The 18,547-nt window shown below is 33.1% G+C and overlaps 1 protein-coding gene across 3 annotated transcripts; it reads left to right on the top strand.

The window, feature by feature from the left end:
• Positions 1 to 889: 889 nt before the first annotated feature.
• LOC125058570 (serine/arginine repetitive matrix protein 1) lies at positions 890 to 16,769 on the top strand. 3 transcript variants are annotated; one of them, XM_047662677.1, is made up of 15 exons: positions 906 to 1,042; positions 1,305 to 1,432; positions 2,399 to 2,499; positions 3,015 to 3,135; positions 3,709 to 3,780; positions 5,042 to 5,233; positions 5,659 to 5,785; positions 6,865 to 6,974; positions 8,336 to 8,447; positions 9,606 to 9,808; positions 10,149 to 10,337; positions 11,869 to 11,996; positions 12,609 to 12,718; positions 13,449 to 13,592; positions 14,771 to 16,769. In XM_047662677.1, exons 3-14 carry the CDS (start codon positions 2,400 to 2,402, stop codon positions 13,494 to 13,496), a joined length of 1,512 nt encoding a protein of 503 aa, XP_047518633.1. In that variant the 5' UTR covers positions 906 to 1,042; positions 1,305 to 1,432; position 2,399; the 3' UTR covers positions 13,497 to 13,592; positions 14,771 to 16,769. The 3 variants fall into 3 exon arrangements, with proteins under 3 accessions (XP_047518634.1, XP_047518632.1, XP_047518633.1); XM_047662678.1 differs by lacking the exon at positions 1,305 to 1,432 and having other exon boundaries at positions 890 to 1,042; positions 5,659 to 5,776; XM_047662676.1 differs by lacking the exon at positions 1,305 to 1,432 and having other exon boundaries at positions 890 to 1,042.
• Positions 16,770 to 18,547: the final 1,778 nt, after the last annotated feature.

The following is an 18,547-nucleotide window of genomic DNA, read 5'->3' as shown; positions in this document are numbered from 1 at the left end:
TTTAAGTCAATAGTTACTTAACAATATTCTGATTTTGATTGGTTCATACGTGACATTGATATATCGTCTAGACTCTAGAATTTGTTTATGGTCTACTTTATGGGTTTTGTAATTAGCATTTAAATTATGAGATCTCGGGTTAGTTCCCATTAGTACCGTTATATTAAAACACCAATTAATATTATAAGTGAATATATATTTAATATAATAATTTAAGAAACGTCGTTTATTATATTAAAGTATACCGTTAAACTTTTTAATTCAAGAATTAGTAAAAATTTAATCTGTACAAAATATTTACCTAGCACGTTATCGCTTTTATTTTACATTATTAAGTCAATAAACCTACATTTTTATCATTAAAAAATGAACCCAACCTTTTTATCACACCATAAATAATTATTAATTAAATGTATTTATAATGTTATTTAGTACAATGACCATTGATCATTGTTATCATTAATTCCCAAATTAATTTGTAGTAAAATTATAATGTTGTGTTTTGTCTTTAACACACTATTTAGAATTGACCAAAGAGTTTTTTATGATACAAATCAAATGGATAAAAATGTGCAACAAAATTACGGTGGACAAAAATCATGAACAAATCATATCTATAAAATAACTATTTTCTCTATAGCTTAGTTTTACACATGCAATATAATTGAAATTAAAAGTCGATCTATACAGGTATGACCGATGTTATAAGTTGATAGTGTATAGTGTTCTTTACATAATATTATATATTTTTTTTATTTGATATTTGATGTTACAGACTAGATTACAGGTAACAAATGTGACAGTTGATAGTGATATACGCTGTCAATGCTTACTGTCAACTTGGTTGTCACTGATCAAGTAAAATGTCAGCCGTCAAACTTATAATGACAAAGTAATTATCTGAAAATTGAAATTGATGAAATCAACAAAATCCAATATGCACAAAATGGCCGATGCTTCGAGAAAGGAGTGTCGTGAGTTTTACTGAGTGATCATCGGCTTATCATCATTGAACATCTGTGAAAGTTTTGGTGTTTTACTGGTTCGTAACTTTGTATTGTGATAGTATAAGGTGGATTTAGATTTGTCTACGCCAGGATTACATAGCACTATGGATGCCACAAGGGATACCCAGGAGGTGATTCGTCATCGTTTGGCCTATATCGCGAGGCCTCCGTCGCGTAGGCCCGAAGGTTGCATGTTCACCTGGCGTGGCCAATATCCGTCCGCGCGATTGTTCCGCGGAAATCGCGATTCCGCCGCGTCGCGTTGTCGTGTTTCTAAGTATGTCGATTGGGTTGCAGCGGCGGGGTTGGCGTTCGCGTCTCGCCGTGTTACGCCGCTGCACGAGCCCTGGGGCTTTGCCCCTCCGCGTCAAGCCGCGCACGCGTTTGGAGCCCTAGCTCCAGTTAGAAAAGTCGGAGTACCCTAGGTAAGCTTTACACGAGTTTTAGGTGAGTGGCTCGAAGCGATCGATACCCGCCATCTTGGGAAAGTAATAATTATAGAATTTGAGTGAGTATTTCGTTAGTGGGTTCAATTCATTACTAATTAAAATGTATTTAATTTATCTTGTGTTTACATCACATTACTTTTCGGTGTAGGGGTCATTGACCTGGGTATACTTCAAATTATTATAGCTTTGTCTATATTTACATTTCACCTTTCTCAATTGAACCACATTAATAACTGATAGTAATGCTAGAAACCATTTATAATGTGTATAGATGAAACTACTAATAGTTTAACTAAAGGTATTGTGTAATCCGTTTGGCTATATATTTTTGTAAATATTATCTTATTATTTAAAGCTGTGAATTATCAAGTGTTAAATAAATAAATTTTCAGTTCACACTAAATTTATTGTGATAACCGAGAAACTTAGTTAATTCAAGATTAAAAGAAATTTGGGGACAGTCTATTAAATAATAAGATAATATTATACAGTAAAAAATTTTGAGTTACAGCACATATTTTTGCTATACTAATAGGTGTGCGTTTGCAAGAGGTACTATTATGACTATATGATGTATTTTTGTTTGTATACATAACTAATTAATTACGTCTTATAAGGGTTAAACTATATATTCTGTAATCCATCTCCACCGCTTAGTGGTATTGGTCTATTTAATAGAGATCTTTTGACAATTGTTTTATTAATTTTAATAGAAAAATTATTGCTTATTATCTGCCTTCCCAGGCTTTGCACGGCAAGACATTTATTCTTAAAAATACTTGACAATAAATATAAACTCATGAAAAATTTACCTATTTATGGATAAATTAAAATTAGGGCTCCGGCTTCATGTCTCAACTTGAGAACACCTATGATACACTTTTCTACATTTATATTTTCCAATAATACAAATACATATTAAGACAAGACAAATAATTGCAGAATGTCGTCCCGACGTAACGGATCGGTGTCCCGCGCTGCGGAAACCGCTTCTAAGAACAGACTACATATGGACAGGAATCCACAGCATGCCAAGATCACTGGTAATATTTGTTTGGTATTCATTTGTATCACATTTAAAGTTAAAGCATTATGTATACAGTCGGAAAAATATATATAACTAGCTGCCCCGCGAACTTTGTTTCTCCTTAGCCTACCTTTTTAGTACATGAACGGTTTTCCGGAGGTATAGATAGGTTTTAAAATACAAATAAAAAATAAGAGCTGATCGTAGAGGTGAAAATTAAGGGTTGTATGTATTTTTGTATGCTGTATCTTAAAACAATAAAACAATTTTTTTGGGGTTGACACCCCTTATCACTACGATACACGATAGATAGTAGCTGATTGTCAGACTTACTTAAAAGTTTCATAAGAATTGGTCAAGCAGTTTAGGAGTATGGGAATGTGACAGTGACACGGGAATTTTATATATTAGATTATCCGTAGTTAAATTTTTCATGGAACATCACATTACAGGACAGAAAATCTGACTAAGTATTCAGTGATTAACTTCGTAGACCTAACCTATTTCTAAATAATTAATAAATTGGAACAGATCCATCAAATCCTGCTGGTCGCCGCAAGGAGATTGACAATGTCATGAAGAGAGCCAGACAGGCCTCACCTGGCAGCTGGGATAGAAAACTGTTGCAGGTGGAGGAAAAGGATCCCAACAGGTGATGATTTTTACTAACATTACCTTGTTGAGTTAGCGTTTGAGCGAGCGTTTAAGTATTACGTAACGCAATTTGAGATTATTGACCCCCCCCCCCCCCATGTAACGTGCCGTAACGTTTTACTGTACCAAAGTATAGTAAAACGTTTCGTGACCACCTAGTGACTAAAAGTTACCATTATGTGGTGTAAAGTACTGGAAAGTCGAAAATAATATTAACAATAACGCGTAATTCAATCCCCGCCCCGCATCGTAACGTTTTACAAAAGGACAACCCCCCCCCCCCCCCCCAAATTCGTTACATAATATTTGATTAATAATAAATTGTTTATTTGTAATACAAGTGGTCGATTACGATTGATTAATTTCTAAATAATATAAACTCGTGTAAAATTTACTTTAAAGGACAGTATGTTACTATCTTTTCTAAAATATATGACAATTTTGTTAAACATAAATAATAATAAATCTTTTATTTGCAAGGAAGTGGTAGATTTAGATTGATTAATTCTTTGGAGGTTAAGATCCGGGTTCTAACACAAGTGGATGTTATTAAGTTCCTATAATTCTGTAGATGGCGACACACTGGATACAAGCAGCTGTATCTCGATGGAGGTGGTTCACCCAGGTCTCCGAGGCGTTCTAGGTAATTAATTTTCAATATTTAAATTCACCAATATATATAATACTTACAAATACTTATTCTGTTCAATTAAATTTTATGATTTGATTGCTTTGTTCCATTAGTTGTGTCGAAGTAAATGTATGTTTTGCAGTTTATCTAAAAAAAAAGGTGCGTGTACTTATGTACGCGCGTAAGAAGTTATACTTCCTTGGCTTTCTTTATTTTTTTTAAATATTAAATAATTAATAATAAGTATTTAACGTTAATAATTTAATAATATTTTATATTTAGAATATATTTTCAATTATTAATTAATAATATTAATTATTATTATTTACTATTATATTATATTATTCATTCAATTTAATATCTAGGTATGTTTCATAACCTTTTAACTAAGTAACAATAGGTCTTTGTGAAAAAATAATTAAAACTCCTTTATTTGTTTAAAAGGTACTACAAATGTCATTATGGTCATTCAAAATTCTTGGCATAGCTGCTAACTTCACGCATATTCTATTTCTTTTTACTTGTAGATTGTCTTATTCCCATCTCGCTCGCGCACGCTATAATCACACTGACAATTTTGTGTCACGGTGCGCGCGCATCGTAAAATTTCACTCTCACTAATTTTTTATAACGCGCCTAAAGAAGTATAACTTCAAAAATAAGCTACGTGTGTGCTGTGGTTGTAATTGGCCTTGGCTCAGCATTATGCTGTGGAGCAGACTGTTCCACAGCGCTGGTCATTCTGCCAGAGAACACAAGAAAAGAAAAATAATGTAATAATAGTAAAAAAAATAATAATAGTAAAAATTGTCGGTGTGAGGTAAAGAAGTCTTGCAAAGTTTGTGTTTTATAGTAAATACAAAAATAATTGTGCAACGCACACGTGGTAGAAGTGAAACTATAAATTAAAAAATTATTGGTTTCAAGATAGTGTGACAATTCTTAATTTAGATAAAAAGTACAATGATTAAATTTTTTTTATAATTAATATGTAAAATAGACTTTTTTTCCCTATCAAAATGTAGTATTAGACTCTAATTTAAATTAATTTTCTATTTCAATTTAAAATTGTAATATCAATGTTTAGTTTTGATAAAAACTACAATAATTAAAGTTTGAATGTCCTTGAAACTAAAAATCTACAGTAAAAAGAGACAGACATTAATTCATAAGATTTAACGGGAGAAAAGGATAGACAATGAAAAAATAGAAAGGATAAACATGAAAGTCTATAAAAATTTATTATTATGCTAATGTATTTTTAAAATTACAGATCACCAGTCGGTCGTCGGTCACGTTCACCGGTAACGCGCCGGTCAAGGTCACCGGTACGTCGCTCGCCTATCCGCAGATCACGGTCACCCATTCGTCGGTCACGGTCGCCCGTACGCCGGTCGCCGCGGAAATCGCGTTCACGGTCAATACGCCGAAGCCCTAGGCGGTCTCCACGAAGAAGTCCTGTCAGGTGAGTTTTGAGTGACAAACTTGTCGGACTGTAAGGGGGCATTCAAGTATTACGTCACGTAAGTTTTGGATATTGCCCCCCCCCCCCCATGTAACAATAATCTCCAAAAATTGCGTGACGTAATACTTGTACGTTCCCTTAGGTAGATGTAGTATATTTGGATTTTTGTAAAGCGTTTGATTGGGTAGTTAATGACATTGATCTCCAAAAGTTGACCGCAGTTGGATCTGAACTTGATCTGCTTAATTTTTTTTTCTAGTTATCTATCAAATCGTAAGCAATATGTTAAATACAGACAATATAACTCGAAGCCATATGGAACAAGTGTTGGTATTAGTCAGGGATCAAATCTAGGACCGTTGTTATTTTTGTTTTGATTTTCCATATTGTTCTCAAAATTAATGTAAAATGACTTGGTGTTTCAGACGCAGCAGCCCAGTGCGAAGTCCCCGTCGTCGGAGCCCCGTCCCAGCCAGGACCAAGCGGGCTAGGCCTCCACCTCCGCCCAGGAATAGGCCGCCCAGCCCACCTGACCCCAGAAAGGTATTAACTGTATGTTGAGGCAAAAATTTTGTAAAAATTATTTAAGGGTAGAATTTTATTAACCAACATTTTAAGAATATCACACGTGCCCATGTGCACTTGTGCTGATTTTCGTGTTTGTCCACAAATTTCATAGGTACTAAAAGTCTAGCAAATTTAATTCAAGTTTATTCCAACTTGAGAAATACTTTCATCAAAATCGATTTAGTAGTTTTTGAGATGATTGATGATTCACCATCGCCTTGATGGCTGGGAAATCTTCCACGGTCTGTTTCACAAGACACTTTCTTTTGCTATCGAATTGTGGAAAAAACTCCTGGTCTTTGGGAGATACAACCTTGAATTGTTTATAGAAACTCCTCCCTCAAAGGCCGGCAACGCACCCACTAAAATTGGTTTCCATGGGCTGTCATGACTGCATTTTTTGTGCGTTCCGTAGCCTTTTTTTGTTTTTTTGTGAGTACAGACATGTCCCCATGTATAATATGAGTTAAAATCTGATTTTTAATTCCGTAGAATTATGACAGCTATCATTTTTTGACATATCAGAGATTACAAACCTTTTTGGCCGGCCACATTTTTCAATTTCAATACGAGTCTATACATACATTTTATTTATTAGTGAATCTATCCATTTTATTAAGTGCGGTGCTCAACATTAAAAGTGTTTTTACGGCGAGTGATAAATACGTCCCGTTTCATCACAAACAGTAACAAACGCACAAGTAAAGATAACATTTTATTTTTTAAAAGGTTTACTAAACCTGGAATTAGTAGACAGTGATGCCAGCTAAAGAATAAAATAATTAAAAGTTAATTTGATATATTGTTCCTGATATTGAAATATTTGTTATTTTTGTATTAGGTCACTTAAGTACGTAAATATTTAGATTTACCTTTTTGTAGGTAAAACATAAAAATACGTAGCATTTTTTTTTTATTGCCCTCAAATGGGTCAAATTTGTCCATTTTTTGGTGGAGAACTTTTTTGAAACATTTATGAAATGTCAGAATTGTACGGAATTAAAAATCATAGTATACATAATGTTGATAGAATTTAATCAGTTAAATTTATATTTAATTTACAGTCTTCTTCGGGGTCATCAGCAAGCAGTTGCTCTGACGAATCCTGTTCTGTTTGTTCAGCTAAGAACAAGAAGACTGCTCCACCCAAACCACCACCAGGTGTAAAGCCTCCGTGAGTATTGTTTTAATATAGATAAAATTGTGATCATTTAACTAACAGGTGTTCTGACAGGAGTTATTAAAGAATTGGGTTTTTGAAAAAAAAAAAATTGATTTTTTTTATGTATTTTAAAACTTTATTGTTAATAATATTGATATTTAATGCAAAAAAACTTTAATAAAAAATGTTTTTTAAATTAATTATAAACAATTAAAAATTGATGAAATTTAAATAAAAATCACGTGACTATAAACGCGCCATGAATGATCACCATAGTTTTGACGTCATAATGTTAAAGCTATTTAATAACAGTACAGCTTTACGGCTAACTTAATTACTATTTACTTTACTTATAATTACTTAAAATATATATATATATATATATATATATATATATAGTTTATTTAATATATAAAATATTAATTAACAAAATTAAATAGATCCAAACACTGTATTTATTATTTTTCTATCAACTGCAATGAGTGAAATCTAACATTATGACGTCACACGCGCTCGGGTTTGTTCGGCGTGTTTTCGGTACTGGATTCAAATATTAATTTTTATTTTGAAATAACTTTTGAATTAATGCGAAAAAAAAAAAAAACAAAAATAGTTTTGTTATAAAACTTATACATATATGATCTTTTCATTTATCACAAAACATTTTTTTTTTCAAAAACCCAATTCCCAAGGTTCAAAATCAGCAGAATTTATCAAATTCCGTGTGCAAACCCAAGAGAAAATAGAAGAGTTCAGACACTTCTCTATCCACAGCTGGATATATTCGGTAGTGGGCTGATCGTATTAAAGAAAGCATTGTTAAGTGCCCATCTCATACCTAATCTGCTGTTTTACTGGTATAACTTCAAAAATACTTATTTTGCAACAAAATAAGTATTTTTGAAGTGAAATTTTACGATGCGCGCGCACCGTGACACGAAATTAACAGAATGAAGTTGGTGGCGCATGTTGGCACGCACGCCGCCTCTGTTCACTATTTATTTATATTTATAATATTTATCCACATGCTTTGAGTTTCTATGTGTATATTTTATATGTGCGTCTGAATCAGAAGTGATTTAAATTGAATATTTAAAATTTAAATCAATACTAATTAATATTAGAAAATATTTGTGAAAAAACTGTGCTCATCAACCTTCCTAAGTGCTTCAATACAATTGAGGTTAAATATCCGTATGTATTTTTAATAATGCCAAAGAAGTATAACTTCTTACGCGCGTACATAAGTACACGCACCCTTATTTTTTTAAATTTTAAATCTGATATTAATTACCTTACAACATTATTAATTACTGTCTCAAATAAACAGACTATTTTTGGAATCTATATACAATGTATACTAATATTTTTAGAGTTCTCCCGTCACCATCGAAGCGTCCATCTGGTTCCAGTGGCGCAGTGGTGCTACCCACTCGAGAACTGCTCAAGGCGAGGGAGGCCAGCAAGCGAACTCGAGAGGAAAAGGTATGGTTTAACTTAAAAGTGTCAAAATAAATATATGTAACTTTTTTAATTCTTTTGTTGTTAATTTTATTTAATAATTGATTTAACCGACTACAAAAAAGAAGAGAGAGTTTGAGCTTTATATGTGATGGATATTATTTGATTATGATGCCGTTTAGCTGAACATATGTTTTGTATTTGTATATATGTTTGTTCATAAATTTCTCGGAAAGTAATAGGAATTTGCAACCCTTAATAGTTTTACTTAGCAGTGTTGGCCTAGTGGCTTCAGCGTGCGACTCTTATACCTGAGGTCTTAGGTTCGATCCCCGGTTGTGCACCAATGGACTTTCTATGTGCGCATTTAACATTTGCTTGAACGGTGACGGAAAAATCGTGAGGAAACCGTCTCACTCGCTAAAAGACGGCGTGTGTCAGGCACTGGAGGCTGATCACCTACTTGTCGATTAGATTTAAAAAATGATCATGAAACAGATTCAGAAATCTGAGGCCAAGACCTAAAGAGGTTGTAGCGCCACTGTTTTTTTTTAATAGTTTTACTAAAACACATTCCTACATAATGCAGCTCTAGTGACAATAAATGGCTACAATTTCTACTCTACTGTTTTGTAATTTTTTTTAAATAACTTTTTTGAATCTACCGAGAGATCCAAAATTCAAAATCTTATTCATTTAGGTAACACAATGTACACTTATGAACGTCAAAATTTTTTTTAATGCTTTTAATATTACATTTAGTGCCAGTTCTCAAACCAACACAGCTGTGGGTGCTAGCTATCAAACTATTTAATCACCTTCTAGTTATAGATCACTGCCGTGTAATGCTTTCAAGGGGAAGGTGATATTTAATTCATGGTGTCTTTATAGGGAGCGTATTAGGACCATAAGTTTTGACAACAGTTATAAATGACTTTGCAGGGCTATTTTTATGTAACTGATTGTGAGGTTTCTTTATAAATCAATATGAATGTACCACTTTCTTTGCAAATAAACTATTTATTATTATTATAGGCAAGTCGGTGATCTTCTCTCATGATTTTATGGTCACTTTCTGGTTTTCCAGTTTCCTTCACCGTACTGATACTTGCATACATAGAACACTGCAATGCTCAACCCGGTGAATACTTCTTTAATAATTTTTAATCCTCAAAATTTCAGGTGTTGGAATGGCAGCGCTCCCAGCTGGCAGTACGTCCGACCCCGCCCATACCCCCGGCGCAAATAAAAAGGGAAGGCGAGAGACGCCGAGAGAGGCCGGAGAGACCCGAACGCGGGGTTTCCCCGGCAGCCATTGCCGCCGCCCTGGCTGAGAGCGAGTCTGACTCCGAAAGTGATGCAAGTGCTTCCCCTCCGCCACAGAGGTGGGTTCAAAAACATTGCTACCTAAGCCAACTAATCTCTAAGGAGGCATTTTATGTAACTTAAAAGGCCGGCAACGCACTCGCGACCCCTTTGTAATTAATTGTCCATGGGCGGTATCACGTAACATTGATGAGCCTCCTGTTTTATAAGTGCCAATTCTTTAAAGGCCGGCAACGCACTCGCGACCCCTTTGGAATTAAGTGTCCATAGGCGGTGTCACTTAACATCAGATAAGCCTCCTGCCTGTTTGATCCCTGTTCTATAAGTACGAATTCTTAAAAGGCCGACAACGCACTCGCGCTCCTCTGGCACTGTTCATAAAGAAAAAAACTTTTATAGGCTTACACTCTCCGAGCGTTTCGGCAAGATGGCGCAATGGTCGGCTGCGAGATCAGCTCGAGTGGAAAACATGAATATGAGAATAACAAGACGCGAAGCAGGCCTCGATGTCCACATCGACCCGGCTCCATCGAGGGAAGCCAGGCCCAGGTCTTTGAGTCCCGGGGAAAGACCTGATGATGATGTACCGTAAGTGTGGACGATTAGATGTCTAAGACTATAGCTAACTTCAAGGTGTCGGTTTTTTGTGACGGTGTGCGCGCGCATTATAAAAATTTACGCTCATCATTTTTTCCTAAGGGAGCGTTCAAGTATTACGTAACGCAATTTTTGGAGATTTTTGACACACCCCCCCCCCCCCCCCCCCCCATGTAACTCGCCGTAACGTTTTTCAGTACCCAAGTATAGTAAAACGTTTCGTGACCACCTAGTGACTCTTTAGTTACTATTATGTGGTGTAAGTCGAAAAAAATATTAACAATAACGAGTAATTTAATCCCCGCCCCGCATCGTAACGTTTTACAAAAGGACCCCTCACCCCTCCCGAAAAACGTTACGTAATACTTGAACGCGCCTAAAGAAGTATAACATCAAAAAATTTAGGAGGGTGAAAAATATATGTCCGATACGCAAACCTACTTATCTATCTAAAAAAAATTTTATTTTTTTACGATACAGCATACAAAAATACATACAACCCCTAATTTTCACTCTTCTACAATTAACCCCTATTATTTATTATTGTAGATAGTTATTTTTATTTAACTAAAAAAATATTTCCTAGAAATAATATAAAATGGAGTCGAATTGTATGACCGCTTTAATTGTTGTATCAGGGCATATTGAATATAAATAAAAGATTATTGAAGTTATACTTCTTTAGGCGCGTTATGAAAAATTGATGAGAGTGAAATTTTACGATGCGCGCGCACCGTGACCCAAAATTAACAGAATGAAGTTGCCCACGGAAGATGCTACGGCATTGGACATAATTTAAAAACAACATTCCAATAATAATATAATTTGTGTTACACTTAATGTAAGAGAATAATAATAAATATTTATTTATTTAACTTTTCAGATGTAAACTGAACTTTATTGGCTATAATGACTCCTTTTCCAGTCTTTGATTATTTAATTGTAATTAATTATTTGCTTGCAATCAAAAACTATTTTTAATAATGCCAAAGAAGTATACCTTTTTACGCGCGTACATAAGTACACGCACCCTTTTTTTCTATTTTAGCCCCCACTGTCTCCTACTGATTTTATATATTACTAGCTGGCCTGGCGAACATCGTACCGCCTAACAGTCGATTCTTTATTTTTTTTAATACTTATTCTGCTATTCGGAACACCGGTCTAGCTAAGATAAAAAAAAGAAAGTTGATAAGACAACAAATACATAATGTCAAAAAATAAAAATTTACCTTCCCGGAACCCCTCCACTTAACACTTGAACTTTATAATATGGTATTAAAGTTTAAATTGCCTTTAAATATAATTACGAATATTTTGTATGGAAATATAGAAAAGTGTTGTTTTTAGACTTTTTCACTCAATTTTTAAATTTTTTCTCTCCGTAAGAACCATCCTCTTACTTCAAGGAATATTATAAAAAAAGAATTAGACAAATCGGTCAAGCCGTTTTCATGTTATGTCGTGACAACGGAAAACGGGTTTCATTTTTATATATATAGATTAATTGTTATCATTCCAGTGGTTTGGAACCAGCTCCCATAGGAAGTTACCCAGAAGAGTTGCTGGCTGTCGCTCCTGGTGGTCTACCCTCGTGGGATGATGTCAGGGTTAGATACGACTACTACAAGAGGAGAGGATATCTTAGGGGTGAGGGCTTTAACCGATATATTCTAAGATTATTAAAAAAAAACAGTGGCGCTACAACCTCTTTAGGTCTTGGCCTCAGATTTCTGAAACTGTTTCATGATCATTTAAATCTAATAGGCAAATAGGTGATCAGCTTCCTGTGCCTGACACATGCCGTCGACTTTTTGTGTCTGACATGTCGGTTTCCTCACGATTTTTTTCTTTATATAAGGTAATATTAAATGCACACATAGAAAGAAAGCCCATTGATGCACAGCCGGGGATCGAACCTACGAGCTCAGGGATGAGAGTCGCACGCTGAGGCCAACACTGCTCATATAAAAAAAATATAATCAGATATTAAATTTAATGTTTATTTGTCTCAATAACAACTTTAAATTAGGTTTAAGATTGATTGTTTAATTCTTATAATTTATTGAAAATAAATAGTAATTTATATTTTCTTTTCTTATTTTAATTTTAATTAGATTTATCATTATAATATTTATTTCAATTAATTAACAATACTTTTATGATTTATATCTGTCGCAGTATTAAAAATGAACGTCGCTAATGTCGTCTTGTTATATTAACGCCATCTAGTGCACTAACTAATACTAGAAAACATTTCAGGTCTATCTCTAGGTGATTATGTGAAGTGGGAGGAATGGTGGTACAAATACCAGGAGTGGTTGAAGCGCGAAAGGGCATACGAGCGGTGGGCTGATGGGGAAGCCATGCCGGTAAGCTGTTACATTTCACATATGAAAAATGCAATTTAAAAATTTTGTTTTACAACCGAAAAATGCAATTTAATATTTTTTGTATTACAACAGAAAAATGCAATTTATCTTTTTTTATAACAGAAAAATGTAATTTATCTTTTTTTTATAACAGAAAAATGCAATTTATCTTTTTTTTTTATAACAGAAAAATGCAATTTAATATTTTTTGTATTACAACAGAAAAATGCAATTTATCTTTTTTTATAACAGAAAAATGTAATTTATCTTTTTTTTATAACAGAAAAATGCAATTTAATATTTTTTGTATTACAACAGAAAAATGCAATTTATCTTTTTTTATAACAGAAAAATGTAATTTATCTTTTTTTTATAACAGAAAAATGCAATTTATCTTTTTTTTTTATAACAGAAAAATGCAATTTAATATTTTTTGTATTACAACAGAAAAATGCAATTTATCTTTTTTTTATAACAGAAAAATGTAATTTATCTTTTTTTTATAACAGAAAAATGCAATTTATCTTTTTTTTTTATAACAGAAAAATGCAATTTAATATTTTTTGTATTACAACAGAAAAATGCAATTTATCTTTTTTTATAACAGAAAAATGCAATTTAACATTTTTTGTTTTACAACAGAAAATGCAATTTAACCATTTATTTACAACAGAAAAATGCAATTTATATATATATTTTTTTAATATGGCAATAATTTGTTTAATTAAAGGTGCGTCGCGACCGGCGTCGTCGCGGAGGCCGGCACCGGCGAAGCTGAGGGCGCGCCGCCCCCGCGGCGGTCCTGTGCGTGGACTTGGCTGCGGGGGCCGCACTCCGCTAAGGGTGCGACCGCTTCCACCGGACCGACCTGCAGGTATACAAACTGTACGGCTTGCTAGCCAGGTCCGAAATGTGTGGTTCAATATATATATATGTTGTGTATGTGTGCAAGCTGGACTAGATAACAATATATATAAATATATGAGATGGTAAAAACCTAACCCTAACACATAAATAAAGAATATATAAATCAGTATGTGATGCACCAATCATCATTTATCATATTATACACACTGTTCAGATTTTATTTGAACATTGACCATAGTATAAGATCCCGCTATACAACGACCTTCACCGAGATGCTTATTTAATGAAACGTATTTTATATTTAATTTAATATGTCAATAAATATAATCCATATGGGTTGCCTAGCAAATTTCAGTCCAGAGTATGTTTATAATGCATGTAGTAAATTTTTTTAACTTTTTTCAATCAATATTTTTAATCAGGGTAGTATTATATATGTATCACTTTAACTTTCTTTTTTACTAAAGATGTATATATACTTTAGTGTCACATAAATAATTAATTGATTAAAAAGAACCTAACGTTTGCATATTCTATGGGCTTCATACTTTCGATTGGTATAGAATTTATCTAATAATCATATTTTTTTTAAATATTAATTAAAATACTGTGAACTGAAATTTGCTAGGCAACCCATATGGATTATATTTATTGACATATTAAATTAAATATAAAATACGTTTCATTAAATAAGCATCTCGGTGAAGGTCGTTGTATATCGGGATCTTAGACCACCAAGAATAGCTGAAGTTGACACACACAAGTAATATTATATATGTGTGAATGTGTGTAAGTATTTAATAATTTATAACAATAAATCAGATTTGAATATTGCTCTGTCTTATTCTCGCTTCCTCTCAAAGTGGCGGAGACTTTCAAGCCCTTAATTATCGTGGTGATGCCCAATAGCTTTGTGATAATCCCACCACCTTGAACCTCTGATCCTAGTAGGACTCCGTCTATTACCTTAGGTCTCTTGTTCCATCACATACTTATATATTCACTATTTATTTGTTAGGGTTGTTAGGTTCTAAGTTACTACTATACAGATACTCCAGACATTTAATACATATAAATTTAAACACATTTCAAGCTGTATATTTAATAACAATTTATTTCAAAATCTAAGCTTATACATATAATATGTATAAGTAATGTATTAATAAATATTTAAATTTGTTACAGATGCACTTGGCAAGGAGAAAAATCAAAAATTGTGTTAGTGTATAGTGTAGTGTCAAGTGTATAGTGCAAGGATAGTGTACAAACGGTTAACGGTGGTATTAAGACAATTATTGTGACTATAATAGTCGTGGATTCAAGTTGATTTTAGATATTATAATTAAATTAATTATTATCATTAAAATCGTTTAATTGTTAATAATTAATTGCCAATTCTAGGCCCACAGTTTTTTTAAATATCAATTCACTTATGAATTCTTTATAAGTTAATATCTAAAATCAACTACTAGAGAAAGATTATTTATTCATAACTACTTATAAATCAAACATTAACTAATTTATTCATAATAACTAAAACATTGATTTAATTAGGCTGTTTATGAATAATCTGAAGCAGTGAATTAGTTAAAACAGTGATTTATTGATTTATTGGTAAATTCTTAGAATTAGAACAAATGATACATTTTATTAAACAAATATATTCGTAATAATGTAATATATTTATTTCTGTAAATTCTCTGTATTAATGCTTCCATGGCTTAGTGGTTAACGCAAATGGCGTTGGTAGGTTTGATTCCCAGCAAAATATGTATATTGTTAATCACCTCTACACAAATATAAATAATGAAAATCAAGTTATTTTTGTTTTCGTTATCAATAACCTACTATTTTTTTTAATTTATTATGATTTATACTACGTATATAGTGCTGAAGTGAAGAAAGTGAAATGTTTATTGTGAAAATGAGGTACAATACTCAAAAATAAAATTTCATGAAGAAAAATGATTTAACTTTACATTAAAAGTCTTTATTAAAGCAGTATACAAAAATGTGTGTTTGTTTGTCAACAAATCATAAGGGGCCGTTCTCTTAGCAGATTTACTGGGGGGTCCCTTCCATAGTGAACGGCCCCTTATATGTAAGATATGGGAACCCAAGTAAAAAAAAATTGTGACAGGGTTCCTAGCTCTTCCATAACAAACTTGATAGTAAATTCCATAAAAGATATACATAAAATTTCATATATATATACAGTAGAATCCGCATATAACGACATCCAAGGGACTTGTAATATGTCGACTAACTATGTCAAAAAAATATGTATGTATTATTTTCCTATTTAGGTAAATAAATCATTTTGTAGGATATAATATAATCACATATATGTATATATGAAATTTTAATCAGTTAATTTTGAGCAAAATTTAGGAACTAGTCAAAAATCATTTAATCAGTTTTTATTGAAATTTGGAGCAAATTTATTCTCGGAACTCTTAAAAATTTATTTTTAATACTCATTGAAATAGTTGTAATGCAATTTTTGTATCGCCATTTCAGTATTGAGGGTAGAATCAAATTTGTAGGCGGTTCGACCAAATGCTTGTATTTGGTAGTTTTATTAGTTGAAAAATATTTTTGTGTATATTTATATAGAAGAACTTGTGTAGGGCCCAAATAGGTTGCTCTATTTGATAGGAAATATATACAATGCTAATTTAAACAACATTCTCTATAGTTACTACTCGATTAAGGGAGCGTTCAAGTATTACGTAATGAATTTTGAGAGGAAGGGGGGGGATGGCTATGCGTTACGATTATTTTCGACTTTCCAGTACTTTACACCACATAATGGTAACTTTTAGGTATAGTCACTGGGTGGTCACAAAACGATAAAATGCTGTACCCATTAGTAAACTATTGGGCGTAACGTTTTTCTGTACCCAATAGTATAATAGTAAACTATTGGGTACAGAAACGTAAAACGTTACGGCGCGTTACATGGGGGGGAGGGGGGTTACTTGAACGCTCCCTAACTATAATATATTTGAGACCCTTGGAAATTGATGGCTCGTAGCAATGGCTACTCATAGTTAGCACTAAGCGATTCTATGGATCTTGTATTTTAAATTGGAAATAATTATTAGTTTTAAGTCTTAAAGTACATGTTCGATGTTAGAATAATCATGTATGTACGTTGTACAATAAAGTATTTATAACTTTATGTTTTTTACTTTATCACTAGCCCTGTGTGTGTAAAATATGATACAATGTTTTGTTTTTTTTTATTATCCTTGACAGAGTGGTCGTAATCGCTATGTAGTAGTAATATTAGAAGAGATGCCAAGGCGTTCTATGGACTGATCGCCACGCCGAGATGTGTCCGAAGAATGTAAGGATGCGAGATTGTACTGTTGGGACAGACGCTGCTTTTTTATTATTGAATATCCATTAAAAGCCCTTATAGATTTTAATGTACAGTTTGAAAGTAATTTAAAAAAATACATTTAAGTAGTATAAAATTTTAAATACTAGTTTCGATCTTCGCTTGGAGGGTAGGGTAGGATAGTTGATTAACGCCCGAACCCAATAATTAATCCACAATATCAGATTTAAAACAATTTGAGCTCAGACCGAAACAGTCGATCGATCTCCTACAAAACAATACATAGATAAAAACAACAGAAGCAGACATTTTGTTCACAAAACAGACAATTAAAAACGTCTCTTAATCTAGTTCATTCATTATTTCTATACATTGTAATGTGTGCCCTTTTCGAGAGGTTAGTTTTCGCTGAAGGTACGAATAGTAACGTTGGTCTCCTGACCTAACCATCAGGCACCCTGAGGCGTAAGGGAGCGTCCAAGTATTACGTCACGCAGTTTTTGGAGATTATTGCCCCCCCCCCCCCCCATGTAGCACGCCGTAACGTTTTCCTGTACCCAAGTATAGTAAAACGTTTCGTGGCCACCTAGTGACTCTTTAGCCCACAGATCAATTATTTGGATACCAGAGCTGGTAGAATGGGAACATACCGTAAATTCTATAATACCTGAAGAATTTGTTTTGTCCAAGTAGCAATGTATTTTAAAAACATGCCGCCCTCTAGTTTATGAGATATTTTATTTTATTTTTTATTTTTACATTTAAGGAACAGAAACAGAAAACAGATTGGTGAAATACATATAGTTATATTACACACTAAGCAACATTTGTAAACCTGAATTTCCAATTATATCTGTACACAGCATTTTAGTGGAATCTTCAGTGCTGGTTTACTAAATATTAACAATTAAATACAGTTTATAATATCTACAATATTAAAATTAATGACAAAAAAAATTGAAAAATTTAATGACAAAAAAGAAAGAATATGCTTTTCATACGTCAAACGATCTTAGTTTTGTCATCTGTCAACAGATGGCGGTGTGTCACAAAATACGACAGTTGAATATCATAGACGCAAAAGCCAGGAGATATTCAGCATTTAATTGTTGGCCAGAGAAATAATGAAATTAGAATAAATTCCGTGGAAAGTTATAGATACATGGTGAGTTAAAAGAGAAGGAGATCAGGACACGAAAAGAAAGCTTTGGTGGCAAGTGGAGATTCGTGGTCTCTGCCCACTCCTTCGGAAAAATGGCGTAATAATATAAATAAATACGATTAAATTGTACCATTTAACTAAAAATTTCGGATATTAAAGAAAGAAACATTTATTAATGCGCACACAACGATAAAACGAAGTATCACTGGCATTTAATAGAATTTCGTATTTATTAATTAAAGCTTGCCAATTTATAGTACGGGAGGTAGCAACGTTTTCGAGAAAGAATTTCAGGTCAGCTGATTTTGTGATATGTCTTCCTTCTTGCACTTCCGGTTAGAGTCTGGGCAATCTGGCTGGCGGTAGTGGTTGCGTTCATTAGTGCGCATCCTATCTGTCCAGGTAAAAATCCTGGATTTTAAAAGCATTTTAAGAAGCGTAATTTTTAATTTTT

Source organism: Pieris napi, chromosome 18 (assembly GCF_905475465.1).
Source record: "Pieris napi chromosome 18, ilPieNapi1.2, whole genome shotgun sequence".
Classification (NCBI taxonomy): Eukaryota; Metazoa; Arthropoda; class Insecta; order Lepidoptera; family Pieridae; genus Pieris; species Pieris napi.
The sequence above is the reverse complement of the archived record's forward strand: the minus strand, read 5'-3'. Positions and strand labels throughout refer to the sequence as shown.

Bases quoted from the DNA above. Each gene is read 5' to 3' on its own strand.
- LOC125058570 (XM_047662676.1), top strand. From the start codon at position 2,400: ATGTCGTCCCGACGTAACGGATCGGTGTCCCGCGCTGCGGAAACCGCT. The intron at 3,136-3,708 runs GTGATGATTTTT...ATAATTCTGTAG, and splicing joins GAGGAAAAGGATCCCAACAG to ATGGCGACACACTGGATACA. The intron at 5,786-6,864 runs GTATGTTGAGGC...TTTAATTTACAG, and splicing joins ACCCCAGAAAGGTATTAACT to TCTTCTTCGGGGTCATCAGC.